Here is a 17,951-nt window from a genome sequence, read left to right as displayed (position 1 = left end):
TACTCAGGACCTTCGTATATATATATATATACATTTAAATTAAAAAAATAAATTAAAAATTAAATAAAATGTTTTTAAAAAGAAATAAAAAAATAAAATATATATATATATATATATATATATATATATATATATATATATATATATATATATATATATATATATATATATATATATATATATATATATTTCTTTCTTTAAAAAAATTATTTTCTTTTTTATTTAATTTTTTTACTTTTTTATTTAAATATATATATATATAATCGAGGTTTCTGTGGTTTATCTGTTATACAGTGCTCAATACCGGGGTAGAGCGGAATATATCATCCCTACAAGCCTGTTTCGCCTGTTCCATAGATAAAATCAGGGAAACCTGTGAAACATGCTTGTAGGGATGATGCAGCCTCTGTGTTTTTTCCTGACTTAACGTATATATATATATATATATATATACATATATATATATATATATATATTAATTTTTTTTTTTTTTTTTTTATTGTTAGAATTCTTTATTTTTTATTTTTTATTTATTTATTTGATTTATTTATTTATTTATTTTTTTCTTTACATCAATTTTTGAAAATCATGAATCGATTTAGAATCGGGATGAATAAGAATCGCAATTTGGATGTAAATCGATTTTTTTCGTGCACAGATCATCTCTGCGTGCCATCAAATGTGCACGTGTTTGGACAAAGAGTGGATCAGACTCCATGTGAGGTCAACAAGCGTCACTTACACGATGCACGGGGCAACCGTCTCTCCAGGACGACACGGCCGCTTCTCCTCCAGCTCAGGACACTCGGCTCCTCCTCCGATGGGGAACTGGCCGACTTTCCGTGTCCGAGTCTGCTCTCCCTCGGGCCCGTCGGGGCGGTAGCAGTCCCTGGAGCAAGCGGACCACTCAGACCAGTCGCTCACATCACAGTCCTTGGGCATGACACATGCTTGGTAGGTGACTGGAAGCGATTCATGAGAGCAGAAGCTGCGAACATGGAGGACAGCAGAGTCAGGAGACTTTGCGAAATATATATATATATACAGTCAAATAATGCTATTTTCTGTGGTCCCCGAAAAGTAAGGTACCTGTACCAAAATATTGGTATCAGGACAATCCTAATCCTGAGCTATGGCCAGCATGAATTCAGTGCCCATTAAATCGTCCCCATTAAAATGTCCGAAAGTACCAGAGTCTATGTCAAGACTGGATTCTGACAAGTGGTCTTTGCTTGGCGTTTGATGGTTCCAGGCACGTGACCTTGTCTCTGACGGGTCTTGCTTTTCCCGCAAACGCCATGCGTTGGAGCTGATGGCGTGCTGAGGGACAGAACGAGGTCAACCATCGAAAAGAGACCAACTTCTCAGACATGTCTCTGACCTCATCAGCGACAACGCGTACTACGACAAGTCATGAGGTACAATAGAATATTTAGTGCTACGTTTTTCTGAGCCTTTGCATTCGAAAATATTTGTCGATAAATAATAATAATAATAATATATTTTATTTGTAAAAAGCACCTCAAAGTGCTACAGTGTATTAAAAGAAAATAAAAAGATAATGAAAACAAATACAAATAAAAACTAGAACTAGCACGCATATATCTAAAAAAAAAAGGCTTTTTTTAAAAAAAATTGTTTTTTAAGCATCCACAGTCTGTGGTACCCTCAGGTGGTCAGGGAGAGAGCGTTCCACAGACTGGGGGCGGCGGAGCAGAAAGCGCCCCACGTTTGTGATATAAAACAAAGTGTTAACTGCAAAACACCGTGTGTGAGATGTACCCCATTAATCAGCATTTTCACAACTAACATTAAAAGTCATACCTTGGGATACGAGTTCCTCAGTTTATGATTTTTTTTTTTTAGGGATTGTTATGCGTTGACTTTGGGTAGCATTTAAAACGTAGCGCCATACTGAAGCAATAACACCAGCCGAGAATGTAAAAAATAATGTATAAACGGCTTATATTTATCCATGGAAATGCTGCTGATGGTGTGTTTGACGGAGATACAGTACCATAGAAGCAAATGTTGTACATTATATTTACAATACTATATAAATTACTATAAATACTCCTTATGCTAATAGTATTATGAAAACAGGCATGCTATATTAATACTTTAGTAGAATAAAACATATGTATTATGTTAATCATTTAGTGCAACAAAACAAATACATGTTATGCTAATAGTATTATGAAAACATGCATGTTATGATAATAATTTAGTGGAATAAAATAAATACACCTTATGCTAATAGTATTATGAAAACATGCATGTTATGTTAATACTTTAGTGGAATAAAATATATGTATTATGTTAATTATTTAGTGCAACAAAACAAATACATGTTATGCTAATAGTATTATGAAAACATGCATGTTATGATAATAATTTAGTGGAATAAAATAAATACACCTTATGCTAATAGTATTATGAAAACATGCATGTTATGTTAATACTTTAGTGGAATAAAATATATGTATTATGTTAATTATTTAGTGCAACAAAACAAATACATGTTATGCTAATAGTATTATGAAAACATGCATGTTATGTTAATAATTTAGTGGAATAAAATAAATACACCTTATGCTAATAGTATTATGAAAACATGCATGTTATGTTAATACTTTAGTAGAATAAAACATATGTATTATGTTAATCATTTAGTGCAACAAAACAAATGCATGTTATGCTAATAGTATTATGAAAACATGCATGTCATGTTAATACTTTAGTGGAATAACATAAATACACCTTATGCTAATAGTATTATGAAAACATGCATGTTATGTTAATACTTTAGTGGAATAAAACATATGTATTATGTTAATTATTTAGTGCAACAAAACACATACATGTTATGCTAATAGTATTATGAAAACATGCATGTTATGATAATAATTTAGTGGAATAAAATAAATACACCTTATGCTAATAGTATTATGAAAACATGCATGTTATGTTAATACTTTAGTGGAATAAAACATATGTATTATGTTAATTATTTAGTGCAACAAAACAAATACATGTTATGCTAATAGTATTATGAAAACATGCATGTTATGATAATAATTTAGTGGAATAAAATAAATACACATTATGCTAATAGTATTATGAAAACATGCGTGTTATGTTATTGTTTAGTGTAACAAAACAAATACATATTGTGCTAATAGTATTATGAAAACATGCATGTTATGTTAATTGTTTAGTGTAACAAAACAACTACGTATTGTGCTAATAGTACAATGAAAACATGCATGTTATGTTAATTGTTTAGTGTAACAAAACAAATACATAGTGTGTTAATAGTATTAAGAAAACATGCATGTTATGTTAATTGTTTAGTGTAACAAAACAAATACATATTGTGCTAATAGTACTATGAAAACATGCATGTTATGTTAATTGTTTAGTGTAACAAAACAAATACATATTGTGCCAATAGTATTAAGAAAACATGCATGTTATGTTAATTGTTTAGTGTAACAAAACAAATACTAATTGTGCTAATAGTATTATGAAAGCATGCATGTTATGTTAATTGTTTAGTGTAACAAAACAAATACATATTGTGCTAATAGTACTATGAAAACATGCATGTTATGTTAATTGTTTAGTGTAACAAAACAAATACGTATTGTGCTAATAGTATTATGAAAGCATGCATGTTATGTTAATTGTTTAGTGTAACAAAACAAATACATATTGTGCTAATAGTACTATGAAAACATGCATGTTATGTTAATTGTTTAGTGTAACAAAACAAATACGTATTGTGCTAATAGTATTATGAAAACATGCATGTTATGTTAATTGTTTAGTGTAACAAAACAAATACATATTGTGCTAATAGTATTATGAAAACATGCATGTTATGTTGATTGTTTAGTGTAACAAAACAAATACGTATTGTGCTAATAGTATTATGAAAACATGCATGTTATGTTAATTGTTTAGTGTAACAAAACAAATACATATTGTGCTAATAGCATTGTGAAAACATGCATGTTATGTTAATTGTTTAGTGTTACAAAACAAATACATATTGTGCTAATAATACTATGAAAACATGCATGTTATGTTAATTTTTTAGTGTAACAAAACAAATACATGTTTTGCTAATAGTATTATGAAAACATGCATGTTATGTTAATTGTTTAGTGCAACAAAACAAATACGTATTGTGCTAATAGTATTATGAAAACATGCATGTTATGTTAATTGTTTAGTGTAACAAAACAAATACATATTGTGCTAATAGTATTATGAAAACATGCATGTTATGTTGATTGTTTAGTGTAACAAAACAAATACATATTGTGCTAATAATACTATGAAAACATGCATGTTATGTTAATTTTTTAGTGTAACAAAACAAATACATGTTTTGCTAATAGTATTATGAAAACATGCATGTTATGTTAATTGTTTAGTGTAACAAAACAAATACGTATTGTGCTAATAGTATTAAGAAAACATGCATGTTATGTTAATTGTTTAGTGTAACAAAACAAATACATATTGTGCTAATAGTACTATGAAAACATGCATGTTATGTTAATTGTTTAGTGTAACAAAACAAATACATATTGTGCTAATAGTATTAAGAAAACATGCATGTTATGTTAATTGTTTAGTGTAACAAAACAAATACATATTGTGCTAATAGTATTATGAAAACATGCATGTTATGTTAATTGTTTAGTGTAACAAAACAAATACATATTGTGCTAATAGTATTAAGAAAACATGCATGTTATGTTAATTGTTTAGTGTAACAAAACAAATACATATTGTGCTAATAGTATTAAGAAAACATGCATGTTATGTTAATTGTTTAGTGTAACAAAACAAATACATATTGTGCTAATAGTATTATGAAAACATGCATGTTATGTTAATTGTTTAGTGTAACAAAACAAATACATATTGTGCTAATAGTATTAAGAAAACATGCATGTTATGTTAATTGTTTAGTGTAACAAAACAAATACATATTGTGCTAATAGTATTAAGAAAACATGCATGCTATGTTAATTGTTTAGTGTAACAAAACAAATACATATTGTGCTAATAGTATTATGAAAACATGCATGTTATGTTATTGTTTAGTACAACAAAACAAATACATATTGTGCTAATAGTATTATGAAAACATGCATGTTATGTAAATTGTTTAGTGTAACAAAACAAATACATATTGTGCTAATAGTACTATGAAAACATGCATGTTATGTTAATTGTTTAGTTTAACAAAACAAATACATATTGTACTAATAGTATTATGAAAACATGCATGTTATGTTAATTGTTTAGTGTAACAAAACAAATACATATTGTGCTAACAGTACTATGAAAACAAGCATGTTATGTTAATTGTTTAGTTTAACAAAACAAATACGTATTGTGCTAATAGTATTAAGAAAACATGCATGTTATGTTAATTGTTTAGTGTAACAAAACAAATACATATTGTGCTAATAGTATTATGAAAACATGCATGTTATGTTAATTGTTTAGTGTAACAAAACAAATACATATTGTGCTAACAGTACTATGAAAACAAGCATGTTATGTTAATTGTTTAGTTTAACAAAACAAATACGTATTGTGCTAATAGTATTAAGAAAACATGCATGTTATGTTAATTGTTTAGTGTAACAAAACAAATACATATTGTGCTAATAGTATTATGAAAACATGCATGTTATGTTAATTGTTTAGTGTAACAAAACAAATACATATTGTGCTAATAGTATTATGAAAACATGAATGTTATGTTAATTGTTTAGTGTAACAAAACAAATACATATTGTGCTAATAATACTATGAAAACATGCATGTTATGTTAATTGTTTAGTGCAACAAAACAAATACGTATTGTGCTAATAGTATTATGAAAACATGCATGTTATGTAAATTGTTTAGTGTAACAAAACAAATACATATTGTGCTAATAGTATTATGAAAACATGCATGTTATGTTAATTGTTTAGTGTAACAAAACAAATACATATTGTGCTAATAGTATTATGAAAACATGCATGTTATGTTAATTGTTTAGTGTAACAAAACAAATACATATTGTGCTAATAGTATTAAGAAAACGTGCATGTTATGTTAATTGTTTAGTGTAACAAAACACATACATATTGTGCTAATAGTATTATGAAAACATGCATGTTATGTTAATTGTTTAGTGTAACAAAACAAATACATATTGTGCTAATAGTACTATGAAAACATGCATGTTATGTTAATTGTTTAGTGTAACAAAACAAATACATATTGTGCTAATAGTATTATGAAAACATGAATATTATGTTAATTGTTTAGTGTAACAAAACAAATACATATTGTGCTAATAGTATTAAGAAAACATGCATGTTATGTTAATTGTTTAGTGTAACAAAACAAATACATATTGTGCTAATAGTATTAAGAAAACATGCATGTTATGTTAATTGTTTAGTGTAACAAAACAAATACATATTGTGCTAATAGTACTATGAAAACATAAATGTTATATTCTAATCTGATTTGGTGGAACAGTGATGACAAAAATCATTTCAGGACAAAGATTGTCCAACAGACCAAAGAACAGAGAAGAGGTTCAAAAGGGACTCAAGACCGCTGGTTTGAGTTCTTCTTACCTGAGAGCGTCAACGTTCCCCCGCTTGTGAACGCAGGTGACTTCTCTTGTCTGGTAGCCAATTTGCACGTCCCAGGACTTTCCTCCCGGGCGGTTCTGACGGTTCCTGTTTCGAGTCTTTTTCATGAGCTCTCTGGCCGCAGGATCTTTCACCTTCCCTCTTTCCTTCAACTTCTCCCGGACTTTCTCCCGGACTTTCTCCTTTTTCTCTTTGTTTTTTACTTTCCTCTGTCTTTTGGGCCGGTCAAGCTGACGGGACGCTCTGTCAGGGTTTCTGTTGGCCTTACCCAATTTCCTGTTGGGTCTTAGTGGTCTGTCTCCGTCTTTGGAAACGTCATCGGCCTGAACCGACCTCTTGTCCCCGACTTTGGCCTTTTTCTCCCCTCTTTTGGACTGTGTTCTGCCCTCTCCGGTGGGTTTAACGCCGTCACTCTCACTGAGTGCTTTGATAGCTTGCCTGGCCTGCCTGGAGACCGACACAGAGCAAGGCCCCCAGGGTCCGACCCGCAGACTGTACGGACTCTCTTCCCCCTCGCACGGTCCCGGCTGGCATGTCTGAAACTCTGTCAGGTTTGGACAGGCGGACCCACCAAACAACGGGGGAGCGAGAACAATGCGAATTCTGTTCTGCAAACCTATCCCACAGGTCTTGGAACAGAATGTCCAAGGACTGAACTCCGACACCACACAATCCCGAGGGCAAGGGATGAGACAAGCTTGCTCCAGGCGTGGTTTGGGTTCAAAGTATTCACAGATCGCATCCTCTGCAGGCTCGCCGTTGGCTTTCTGGACACAACCCACTTCTCGGGTCTGAATGCCCTCCTCCGCCCGGGTGCACACGGCGGGTCTTTGCACACCCGCGCTGCGCATCGACACGGACACGCACTGGTTCCACGCCCCCAGTTGCCAGTCGTAAAGATCCTTGTGCCAGTCACACACTCTGAAGCAACTCTGCTGGTTGTTGGGTCGTTCTGCCGGGTTGCAGTTTGTGTGCAGTGTGGTCCAACCTTCGGCGTGTGCACACCACACCGCTCTGCTCTGGCTCCCACCGGGCCCGCACTCGCTGCCCATGCATCGACCCCACGGTCCTGGAAGACAATGTCGGAAAGGTTGCAGTTAGAACAATCATTTCCCGTCAAGATTGACTTCTTGATACTTCACAGGAACAGATCAGCACTATTGGATGTGATCTTGGTGCACAAGGTCCAAGCTGGAAACTTTCAGCTTGGTCAGCTTGAATGTGCACTTGGGGATCCCCCAAATGTGGTGACTGTTATAGGGTCCAAAGGACCCGAAAAGGGTTCAGCCATTAATGTCTTAAAAGTAAGTCATTTATATATTTTTTTTTTATAACTTTCTAAGCTTAAATCTCTAGACCAGGGGTCGGCAACCCGCGGCTCCGTCTTTGATCACTCTGATGCGGCTCAGCAGCTCACTTGCTGAACCCCCCAATTTTCCCGTGAGACTTCCGGATTCTAGTGCCACTCGCAGAAAACTCCCGGGATTAATATTCACCGATTTTCACCCTGACGGCTATAATAAGGGTGTGCCATGATGGTACAACATTTAGCGCCCTCTACAATCTGTATTAACAGCGTGCCAGCCCAACACTTGTTATACAATATACATCTTCTGCTCGCACACGTACGTGACAGCAAGGCATACTTGTTCAAAAGCCACACAGGTTACACTGACGGTGGTCATATAAAACAACTTTAAACACTCTTACAAATAATGCGCCACACTTTGAACCAAAACCAAACAAGAATGACAAACACATTTCGGGAGAACATCTGCACCTTAACACAACATAAACACAACAGAACAAACACCCAGAATCCCATGCAGCCCTGACTCTTCCGGGCTACATTATACACCCCTGCTACCACCAAACCCCGCCCCCCACCCCAACCCTGCTCCCTCACACATCAACCCCCCCCCCCCACCCCCCTCTCTCTCTTTGCGTCGGTTGAGGTGGGCGGGGTTTGGTAGCGGGGGGTGTATCAGAATCAGAATCAGAATCAGAATCAGAATCAGCTTTATTGTCATTACGCAAGGTAACGAGATTGAGGCCATTCCATACAGTGCGATGTGTGCATGCTAGAAAAACAGTGTGTAAATATATAAAAATATAAAAAATATAGAAGTGCAATGAATATGGTGTGAAATGAATATATACATGACAAAACAAAACAAAAACAGGGTGGTTGGTGGAATGGGTTATTGCACCGAAGAGAAGGCAGTTATGAGGGACAATGGGGCAGTCCGTTCAGGATGGTTATGGCCCTGGGGAAGAAGCTGTTCTTTAGCCTGTTTGTTTTGGTTTTAATGCACCTGTAGCGCTTCCCAGAGGGCAGCAGGTGGAACAGGTCAGAGCCAGGGTGGGTGCTGTCCTTGATGATGGCACTGGCTCTGTTGAGGCAGCGGGAGGTGTAGATGTCCGTCAGAGAGGGGAGAGGGCGGCCGATGATCTTCTGAGCCGTCTTAGACCACTCTTTGCAGCCTCTCCCTGTCTGCTGCAGTGCAGCTGCCGTACCATACCGTAATACAGTAGGTCAGCAGGCTCTCGATGGACGAGCGGTAGAAGGTCAGCAGCAGGTCAGGCTTCAGGTTGTACTTCCCGAGGACTCTAAGGAAGTGTAGCCGCTGCTGAGCCTTCTTGATGATTGATGTGGTAATGTATCCTGGAAGAGTTAGGGCTGCATGGGATTCTGGGTATTTTTCCTGTTGTGTTTATGTTGTGTTACGGTGCAGATGTTCTCCCGAAATGTGTTTGTCATTCTTGTTTGGTGTGGGTTCACAGTGTGGCGCATTATTAGTAAGGTCGGGGGGCGGGGGCGTGGTTGGGGCGGGGCTAAGAGGGGAGGAGTATCTTTACAGCTAGAATTCACCAAGTCAAGTATTTCATATATATATATATATATATATATATATATATATATATATATATATATATATGGTATGCGAATGCTCCCATTAAAATCTCCTGATGATTGAGGGTACCCCCCCTCATGAAACAGGCCTGTAGAGATGAAATAGTCTTGTGATTTTTTTCCAACACATACATATATATATATATATATATATATATATATATATATATATATATATATATATATATATATATATATATATATATATATATATATATATATATATAAGAAATACTTGACTTTCGGTGAATTCTAGCTATATATATATTTTTTTTATTTTATATATATATATATATATATATATATATATATATATATATATATATATATATATATATATATATATATATATATATATATATATATATATATATATATATATATAAATAAAATAAATACTTGAATTTCAGTGTTCATTTATTTACACATATACACACACATAACACTCATATACTCATTGTTGAGTTAAGGGTTGAATTGTCCATCCTTGTTCTATTCTATGTCACTGTTTTTCTAACCATGCTGAACACCCTTTCGCAGGTACCCAGAAAGGTTTCGAGTACCACCAAAAAAACGGAATCTCTAAAGACAGTATAAAAATCTGTGTTAAAGGTGTACAAATACTGTTTGTATAATAAGCATGTTATTTTTTTACACATGAAGGTTAAGAGTTCAGTACTAAAAAAAAAAAGAAAAGAATGTGGCTTAAGTACAGTTTTTTAATCGAGCTGCTGCATTTTTTTGGTTGGGTTGTTTATTTATTTTGAGTAACTTCTATACATTTCTAAAAGGGGAGGAATGTAATAGTGATCTATGTTTGTCTGTTGCCATCTCCTGGTGAATGTTGGCTATAGCGTACTGGGGTTACTTTTTGGTTGGCCAACGATTTACGTGGTGTTGCGCACCTGACGTCACTCAGGTCCGCATGGAGCTGGAGGGGGCGTGGCTTCCGGCTCCGCCTGAATTTCGGGAGATTTTCGGGAGAAAATTTGTCCCGGGAGGTTTTCGGGAGAGGCGCTGAATTTCGGGAGTCTCCCGGAAAAATCCGGGAGGGTTGGCAAGTATGCCATAATAACACATTAACTATATGTTCCAATAACGACACTGAGTTTATTGATGAACGGTTAACACACAGGCATCCTTTTTGACCCTCGGGCCGTTCCGTAGAAAGGGAAACTTGGCGGAGTTTACTTGTTACTGATGAGCCAAAAGCAGAAAAATAGCGAGCAGAAAAGCACAAAGAAAAGTCTGCATTATGGAAATAGGAGGCAAAGACTATTTTTCGCCGTGAAACAACATCTAATTTAACAGGATTAAAAAATGCTTGTAAGAAGAAGAATACACTATATAGGAAATTTATAGCACAAAGAACTACAGAGGCAGAAATTAAGTACAAAAAGTATAAAAACAAGTTAACATACATACTACGATTATGTAGAAAAGAATATTACAGTGAATTATTGGACAAGAACAAAACTAATATGAGAGCAACATGGGGCATCCTCAATAGCATTATTAAAAATGGCACTAAGAGGGACTACCCTCAATACTTCTTAGACGGAAATAAAAAAAAAATGACAACATAAAGGAAGTAGTTGAAAGCTTCAATAATTATTTTGTAAATATTGGACCAAAATTGGAAGAAAGGATTCCAGACCCAGTTTCAATTGAGGACTATAATGATACCATAGAGCCAAATCCCAACTCCATGTTCCTCAGTAATGTGACACAGCAGGAAATAGTTACAATCGTGAAAAAATGTAAATCTAAGACTTCAACTGATTGTAACGGAATTGATATGGAAACGATAAAAAAGGTTATTGAAGAGATCTCAGGACCATTCATGTATATTAGTAACCTATCATTTCAAACAGGTACATTTCCAAACAAAATGAAAATAGCTAAAGTTGCACCAATTTACAAGACTGGCGACAAACATCAATTTACAAACTATAGACCTGTTTCCTTACTTCCACAATTTTCTAAAATCATTGAAAAACTGTTCAATAACAGATTAGAGAGTTTCATAAACAAAAATAGAATACTCGAAGAAAATCAATATGGATACAGAGCTAATGTTTCAACTTCCATGGCTTTAATTGAAATTACAGAAGAAATTACCAATGCTATAGATAATAAAAAATGTGCGGCAGCAGTTTTTATGGATCTAACTAAAGCATTTGACACAATTAATCACAATATTTTAATCAAAAAATTAGAACGATATGGCATCAGAGGGTTAGTCTTAAACTGGATAAGAAGTTATCTAATGAACAGGAAACAATACGTGAAACTAGGCGAACACACCTCTACAACGTTAAATATATCCTGTGGTGTACCTCAGGGATCAATACTAGGACCCAAATTATTCAATCTATATATAAATGACATTTGTAAAGTTACAAAAGATTTAAAGTTAGTATTATTTGCGGATGATACAACAGCGTTTTGTTCAGGAGAGAACACACAGAAGATACTACAAATAATAACAGAAGAAATTAACAAATTAAAAAGATGGTTTGACAAAAACAGACTATCGTTGAATCTCAGTAAAAGTAAAATAATGCTATTTGGTAACAGTAGAAGAGAAAGTCAAACACAAACACAAATAGACGGAATAGAAATTGAAAGAGTAAATGAAACCAAATTTCTAGGTATAATGATTGATGATAAATTGAACTGGAAATCTCACGTAAAAAATATACAACATAAAGTAGCAAGAAACACGTCAATAATGAATAAAGCAAAACATGTTCTAGACAAAAAATCACTTCATATTCTCTACTGCTCACTAGTGTTACCATATCTGAGTTATTGTGCAGAAATATGGGGAAATAATTACAAAAGTACACTTCATTCATTAACGGTGTTACAAAAAAGATCAGTTATAATAATACATCATGTTGGATATAGAGAACACACAAATCCTTTATTTATTGAATCAAAGATACTGAAATTCTACGACATAGTGAATTTGCAAACAGCTAAAATGATACACAAAGCAAACTATAACCTGCTACCCAAGAATATACAACAATTCTTCTCAAAAAAGAGGAGAAATATAATCTTAGAGAGAAATGTAATTTAAAACATTTGTATGCACGTACAACACTTAAGACCTTCAGTATATCAGTATGTGGAATTAAATGATGGAATGGATTAAGCAAAGCAATCAAACAATGTACTAATATGATCCACTTCAAGAAACTCTTCAAACTTAAAGTGTTTACAAAGTACAAAGAAGAAGAACCATGATAAACATTCTGTATTTATTTAACTCATCCATTCTTTCATTCTTTCACTCACAAACTAATCTTACTTATCTCAACATATGAAATGTAACTTACTTCACCAATTATTATTTATTTACTTATTTTTATTGTGATTACTTATGGAGTATATTGTGAATAAATTGAGAACAGGAAGTGAACAAAAGTTTTAGCAACTGTTATGTAAAAGAAAAGGGGTAGGATTAAATAAGCTCTGCTTCTTCCTACTCCTTTTCGAACATGTTGAATAGAGAAACTGGAGATTGTGATGTATCATGTTGTATGACTGCATGTTCGAAATAAACTCAAACTCAACTCAACTCTCTTCAGCAAATGCCTGCTGTGGGCGTCGTTCAGAGGTGGATGGCGCTTTACTTCCGTGTTTAGACTAAAGTTAAGGTGCATTGATAACATAAAATGTAGGTTGTTACTGGCATATAAACTCAACAGAAATGAAACACGGTAGTCAAGCAGTCAAAAGGGGACTTTTATTATTGCAAACAATCCAGTCCAAGATCCAAACATGTCAGGACACTTTCTCAAACTAACAAAGTAAAAATGTCTTACATTACGATCATGCTCTGTCAAAGATGTTTCGTAAAGTAATCTGTGATATTTGCACCTAAAACATGCTAGTACATCAGTGAAATATTGTGTATATTCTTTTGTAACATGTTGTGCTTGATAGTCCTCAATTACAGAATGCTTAGCAGGCTGTGTATCACACTTTATGTCATGTCTGTGTAATCATGTTTTGTTTTAGTCATGTTTTGTTTAGTTTTTGGACTCTTTAGTTTCTGGCTTTTCACTCCCTTGTCTTGTTTCCATGATTACCCATTAGTTTCACCTGTTCCACGTTTGGACTCATTGTGCACTCTTGTTTGTCACCATAGCAACCCATTAGTTTTCACCTGTCACGTCACGCACCTGTTTTCGTTAATCATGTCTGTAGTATTTAAGTTCATTGTTTTCAGTTTGTCTGTCTGGTGACATCCCACAATTATGCTCGGCACATTTCTGACACTTGATTTCATGTCCATCGTTCACGCTGCTCCTTTTAGTCCATGCCAAGTACCGGTAAGTTTTGTTTATTAATGCTATAGTCTTTTGGTTTCATAGTTTGTTCTCCGCCACTGTGCGCGCTTTTCGTTTGTACTTTTTTTTTGCTATAGTCTTTTGGTTTCATAGTTTGTTCTCCGCCACTGTGCGCGCTTTTCGTTTGTACTTTATTTTGATATATTAAATAAATCATGTATTTACATTCCCGTCTCGCCCGAGCCAACTTTCCGTTGCATTCCGGAAAAGCAAACACCCAGGACCAAGTCATGACACTTTATTAATAAATAGAGAAGGTTAAAACATGTCGTGCAGAGATATAAAAACAATGAACTTGTACAACATGTAATGTACAGATTATCAGAAGCATTTATTCAGGTACAAATATCACAGATTTTTTAACAATGTAGCGGAGGCGGAAAGCAAAATGGAAGCTAAACCTACAAAATCTGAAGAGGAATGATTGCGAAATTGAGGACAGAGGAACTTATTTGTTTGGATAAAGGAAGTGAAACATCACTAATCTACAAAACGCGTCACTGACACGTCGTTATGGCGACCTGAAAACACGACATAAACTGCAAGGAGTTGCGCTTAAAACCACCAAAAATAAAAAGACAACAAAGGAGCCTAACAGTTGTTGTCTAAAGTCTGACAAGCTGAAATTGATCTGTAAATTAACAACTTTAGACATGATTTTGTAGACAGTCTCAACTAAAATACTCTTAATTGTCCTTTTTCGATATGAAATACGTGTTTTAGGAATGAAAGGAGACACTGGCAGTGACCAATCTAAGTCTAAGACTCAACCTGACCAATCTAACTCTAAGACTAGACCTGACCAATCTAAGTCTAAGACTCAACCTGACCAATCTAACTCTAAGACTAGACCTGACCAATCTAAGTCTAAGACTCAACCTGACCAATCTAACTCTAAGACTAGATGTGATCAATCTAAGTCTAAGACTCAACCTGACCAATCTAAGTCTAAGACTAGATGTGACCAATCTGAGTCTAAGACTAGATGTGACCAATCTAAGTCTAAGACTAGATGTGACCAATCTAAGTCTAAGACTAGATGTGACCAATCTAAGTTTAAGACTATCGGTGACCAATCTAAGTCTAAGACTAGACGTGACCAATCTAAGTCTAAGACTAGATGTGACCAATCTAAGTCTAAGACTCAACCTGACCAATCTAAGTCTAAGACTAGATGTGACCAATCTAAGTCTAAGAATAGATGTGACCAATCTAAGTTTAAGACTAGACCTGACCAATCTAACTCTAAGACTAGATGTGACCAATCTAAGTCTAAGACTCAACCTGACCAATCTAAGTCTAAGACTAGATGTGACCAATCTAAGTCTAAGACTAGATGTGACCAATCTAAGTCTAAGACTAGATGTGACCAATCTAAGTTTAAGACTATCGGTGACCAATCTAAGTCTAAGACTAGACGTGACCAATCTAAGTCTAAGACTAGATGTGACCAATCTAAGTCTAAGACTCAACCTGACCAATCTAAGTCTAAGACTAGATGTGACCAATCTAAGTCTAAGAATAGATGTGACCAATCTAAGTTTAAGACTAGACCTGACCAATCTAACTCTAAGACTAGATGTGACCAATCTAAGTCTAAGACTCAACCTGACCAATCTAAGTCTAAGACTAGATGTGACCAATCTAAGTCTAAGACTAGATGTGACCAATCTAAGTCTAAGACTAGATGTGACCAATCTAAGTCTAAGACTAGATGTGACCAATCTAAGTCTAAGACTAGATGTGACCAATCTAAGTTTAAGACTATCGGTGACCAATCTAAGTCTAAGACTAGACGTGACCAATCTAAGTCTAAGACTAGACGTGACCAATCTAACTCTAAGACTAGACCTGACCAATCTAAGTTTAAGACTATTTGTGACCAATCTAAGTCTAAGACTAGATGTAACAATCTAAATCTAAGACTAGACGTGACCAATCTAAGTCTAAGACTAGACGTGACCAATCTAAGTCTAAAATAAGACCTGACCAATCTAAGTCTAAGACTAGATGTGATCAATCTAAGTCTAAGACTCAACCTGACCAATCTAAGTCTAAGACTAGATGTGACCAATCTGAGTCTAAGACTAGATGTGACCAATCTAAGTCTAAGACTAGATGTGACCAATCTAAGTTTAAGACTAGATGTGACCAATCTAAGTCTAAGACTAGACGTGACCAATCTAAGTCTAAGACTAGATGTGACCAATCTAAGTCTAAGACTCAACCTGACCAATCTAAGTCTAAGACTAGATGTGACCAATCTAAGTCTAAGAATAGATGTGACCAATCTAAGTTTAAGACTAGACCTGACCAATCTAACTCTAAGACTAGATGTGACCAATCTAAGTCTAAGACTCAACCTGACCAATCTAAGTCTAAGACTAGATGTAACAGTCTAAGTCTAAGACTAGATGTAACAATCTAAGTCTAAGACTAGATGTAACAGTCTAAGTCTAAGACTAGATGTAACAATCTAAGTCTAAGACTAGATGTAACAGTCTAAGTCTAAGACTAGATGTAACAATCTAAGTCTAAGACTAGATGTAACAATCTAAGTCTAAGACTAGATGTAACAATCTAAGTCTAAGACTAGATGTAACAATCTAAGTCTAAGACTAGATGTAACAGTCTAAATCTAAGACTAGATGTAACAATCTAAGTCTATGACTAGATGTAACAGTCTAAGTCTAAGACTAGATGTAACAATCTAAGTCCATGACAAGAACTGATGCAGTCTAGTCAGATGAGAGTCCAAACATCTTCTTAGACCAACCAAAGAGTCCAGTTGTGATGACAGATGGTCCTGAGATGATGTCATCAGAATGTGTCTCCATCACATTGTTGTGTCAGACGCTAAAAACATCATTTTACACATTTATATTTGCACATGTTTGATGGTCCATAAGTGTTGTTGTACTGACAAACATAAGTGTTGTTGTACTGACAAACTGACTCCACGTTCATTATCTTCTTGTGTTTCTGCACGTTTATGAGAAGCTATTATTGCTAACGAGCGCCATCAGCTCAGCAAGTAGGAGGCCAGACATTTGATCAGGCAGAGATGACATCATCAATCAGGCAGAGATGACATCATCAATCAGGCAGAGATGACATCATCAATCAAGCAGGAAATGATCTCGCCCTGCCAGGAAATGAACTCAACTCCAACATTGTTGGACTGCTGATATTCCTCCTATTGTGTTCCATGTGAGACGTCAGACATGTTGGATGGCGCTCTACGCTTTCAGTCCATGTCAACAGAAGCAGGAGGATACATTAACTTGTGGCTGCAGAGAGTCGATACTGATCAATACTAATCAATACTGATCAATACTGATCAATACTATTCAATACTGAGCAATACTAATCAATACTATTCAATAGGAGCAGCAAAAAGTCCTCCTGACACAAGAGACAGCATTCCCCACAGACAAGAATGATACAAGCAGCGATACCAGCAGTCCTGCAGCATCTTTACTTGTGTGTGATATCATGTGCGATACAAGCAGTCCTGCAGCATCTTTACTTGTGTGTGATATCATGTGCGATGCAAGCGGTCCTGCAGCATCTTTACTTGTGTGTGATATCATGTGCGATACAAGCAGTCCTGCAGCGTGTTTACTTGTGTGTGATATCATGTGCGATACAAGCAGTCCTGCAGCGTGTTTACTTGTGTGTGATATCATGTGCGATACAAGCAGTCCTGCGGCGTGTTTACATGTGTGTGATTTCATGTGCGATACAAACGGTCCTGAAGCGTGTTTACTTGTGTGTGATTTCATGTGCGATACAAGCAGTCCTGCAGCGTGTTCACTTGTGTGTGATATCATATGCGATACAAGCGATTCTGCAGGGTGTTTACTTGTGTGTGATTTTGTGTACGATACAAGCAGTCCCGCATGGTGTTTACTTGTGTGTGATATCATGTGCGATACAAGTAGTTCTGCAGGAAGTTTACTTGTGTGTGATTTCATGTGCGATATAAGCAGT

The 17,951-nt window shown here is 35.1% G+C and overlaps 1 protein-coding gene across 1 annotated transcript in view; it reads right to left on the bottom strand.

Moving 5' to 3' along the window:
• thsd7aa (thrombospondin, type I, domain containing 7Aa) overlaps positions 1-17,951 on the bottom strand; it is a 237,267-nt gene that overhangs the window by 139,920 nt on the left and 79,396 nt on the right. The window contains exons 2-3 of the mRNA XM_061982352.2: positions 6,663-7,749; positions 743-988 (exon numbers count right to left, since the gene is read on the bottom strand). Of these exons, the coding sequence (XP_061838336.2) occupies positions 743-988; positions 6,663-7,749 (1,333 nt within the window). The remainder of the gene's footprint in view (positions 1-742; positions 989-6,662; positions 7,750-17,951) is intronic.

The sequence above is a fragment of the Nerophis lumbriciformis genome, linkage group LG21 (assembly GCF_033978685.3).
Source record: "Nerophis lumbriciformis linkage group LG21, RoL_Nlum_v2.1, whole genome shotgun sequence".
Taxonomy (NCBI): domain Eukaryota; kingdom Metazoa; phylum Chordata; class Actinopteri; order Syngnathiformes; family Syngnathidae; genus Nerophis; species Nerophis lumbriciformis.
Note: the sequence above shows the minus strand (reverse complement) of the source record. Positions and strands in the feature narration are given on the sequence as shown.